At 43.9% G+C, this 1,187-nt stretch overlaps 1 protein-coding gene across 1 annotated transcript in view; it reads left to right on the top strand.

Moving 5' to 3' along the window:
• Positions 1 to 1,181, top strand: part of LOC106875764 (DNA primase large subunit) — a 12,678-nt gene extending 11,497 nt beyond the window's left edge. The window contains exon 11 of the mRNA XM_014924023.2: positions 596 to 1,181. Coding sequence (XP_014779509.1) covers positions 596 to 795 — 200 coding nt within the window. The 3' untranslated portion in view covers positions 796 to 1,181. The remainder of the gene's footprint in view (positions 1 to 595) is intronic.
• Positions 1,182 to 1,187: the final 6 nt, after the last annotated feature.

Raw genomic sequence — 1,187 nt, 5'->3', positions numbered from 1 at the left:
CAGTGTGCTGGAACCGCTTTAATTTTGGTACTGATTAAGTGTGTGTGTGTGTCATAGTTATGTGTATGGTTGTGTTTGTATGCGAATGTGTGTGCATACGTGTATATATATACTTTATTATAAAGCAGCAAAAATATCAAAAACTGTTACTCAGAGTTTCACGTTCCCGTTCGTCGGACAGTTTTGTTTAGAATCAGCATCGTTTAACGTCCGCTTTCCATGCTAGCATGGGTTGGATGATCTGACTGAGGACTGGTAAAGACTTTCGAGTGAGATCGTTGCCAGTGGCGTTGGACTGGCTCCTGTGCAGGTGGCACGTAAAATACACAATTTTGAGCATGGCTGTTGCCAGTACCACCTGACTGGCCTTTGTGCCGGTGGCACATAAAAACACCCACTACACTATCAGAGTGGTTGGCGTTAGGAAGAGCATCCAGCTGTAGAAACTCTGCCAAATCAGATTGGAGCCTGGTGTAGCCATCTGGCTTGCCAGTCCTCAGTCCAACCCATGCTAGCATGGAAAGCGGACGTTAAACGATGATGATGATGATATATATGTAATGCACAATACATTTTTTCTTTTTCTTTCTTGCAGTGTCCTCAACACCCGTCCGAATTGTAAAACTGTCCCACGCACAGTCCGGCTCTTCACAGAGAAATCAGACTCTAAAATCTCCATTGGTCACTAAAAACGACAACAACGACACACTCCTTGATGATGATGATGGCATTGATGATGACCTCTTGGCTGACCAGTTGCTTGATGTCGAGGACATGAATCAGATATCAACCTGAAATCTTTACAACTTTTCTCTCCTTCCTTCTCTCCTGTCTTTTTTCTTCTTTCTTTTCTTTATTTCAAATGATGACAAATAAGTTGTTTGTTTTTGTTTGTGTTAGTGTTACCTTCCCACTCCACCCCATCCAATTCCTTGTTTTTTTTCCACCACACCTTTTGTAATTCTTCCCACGTCTAATTTTCTTTTCTCTCCCATTCCATCATGCCTGACTACAAATCTTTCCAACTCACTCTCCACAACCGCCTAAAACTATACCTCCGCACACTTCCCTCTCTATACTTTCAACCCTAACCCTAACCCTAACCCCACGCCCAGCTACCAACAGACTGTGTCCTCCACTATCCATGACCTCATCCTCTTCTCCTGTCTCCCCGCCACCGCCTCCAA

The sequence above is a fragment of the Octopus bimaculoides genome, chromosome 8 (assembly GCF_001194135.2).
Source record: "Octopus bimaculoides isolate UCB-OBI-ISO-001 chromosome 8, ASM119413v2, whole genome shotgun sequence".
Classification (NCBI taxonomy): Eukaryota; Metazoa; Mollusca; class Cephalopoda; order Octopoda; family Octopodidae; genus Octopus; species Octopus bimaculoides.
This window is presented reverse-complemented; position numbering and strand designations above follow the sequence as displayed.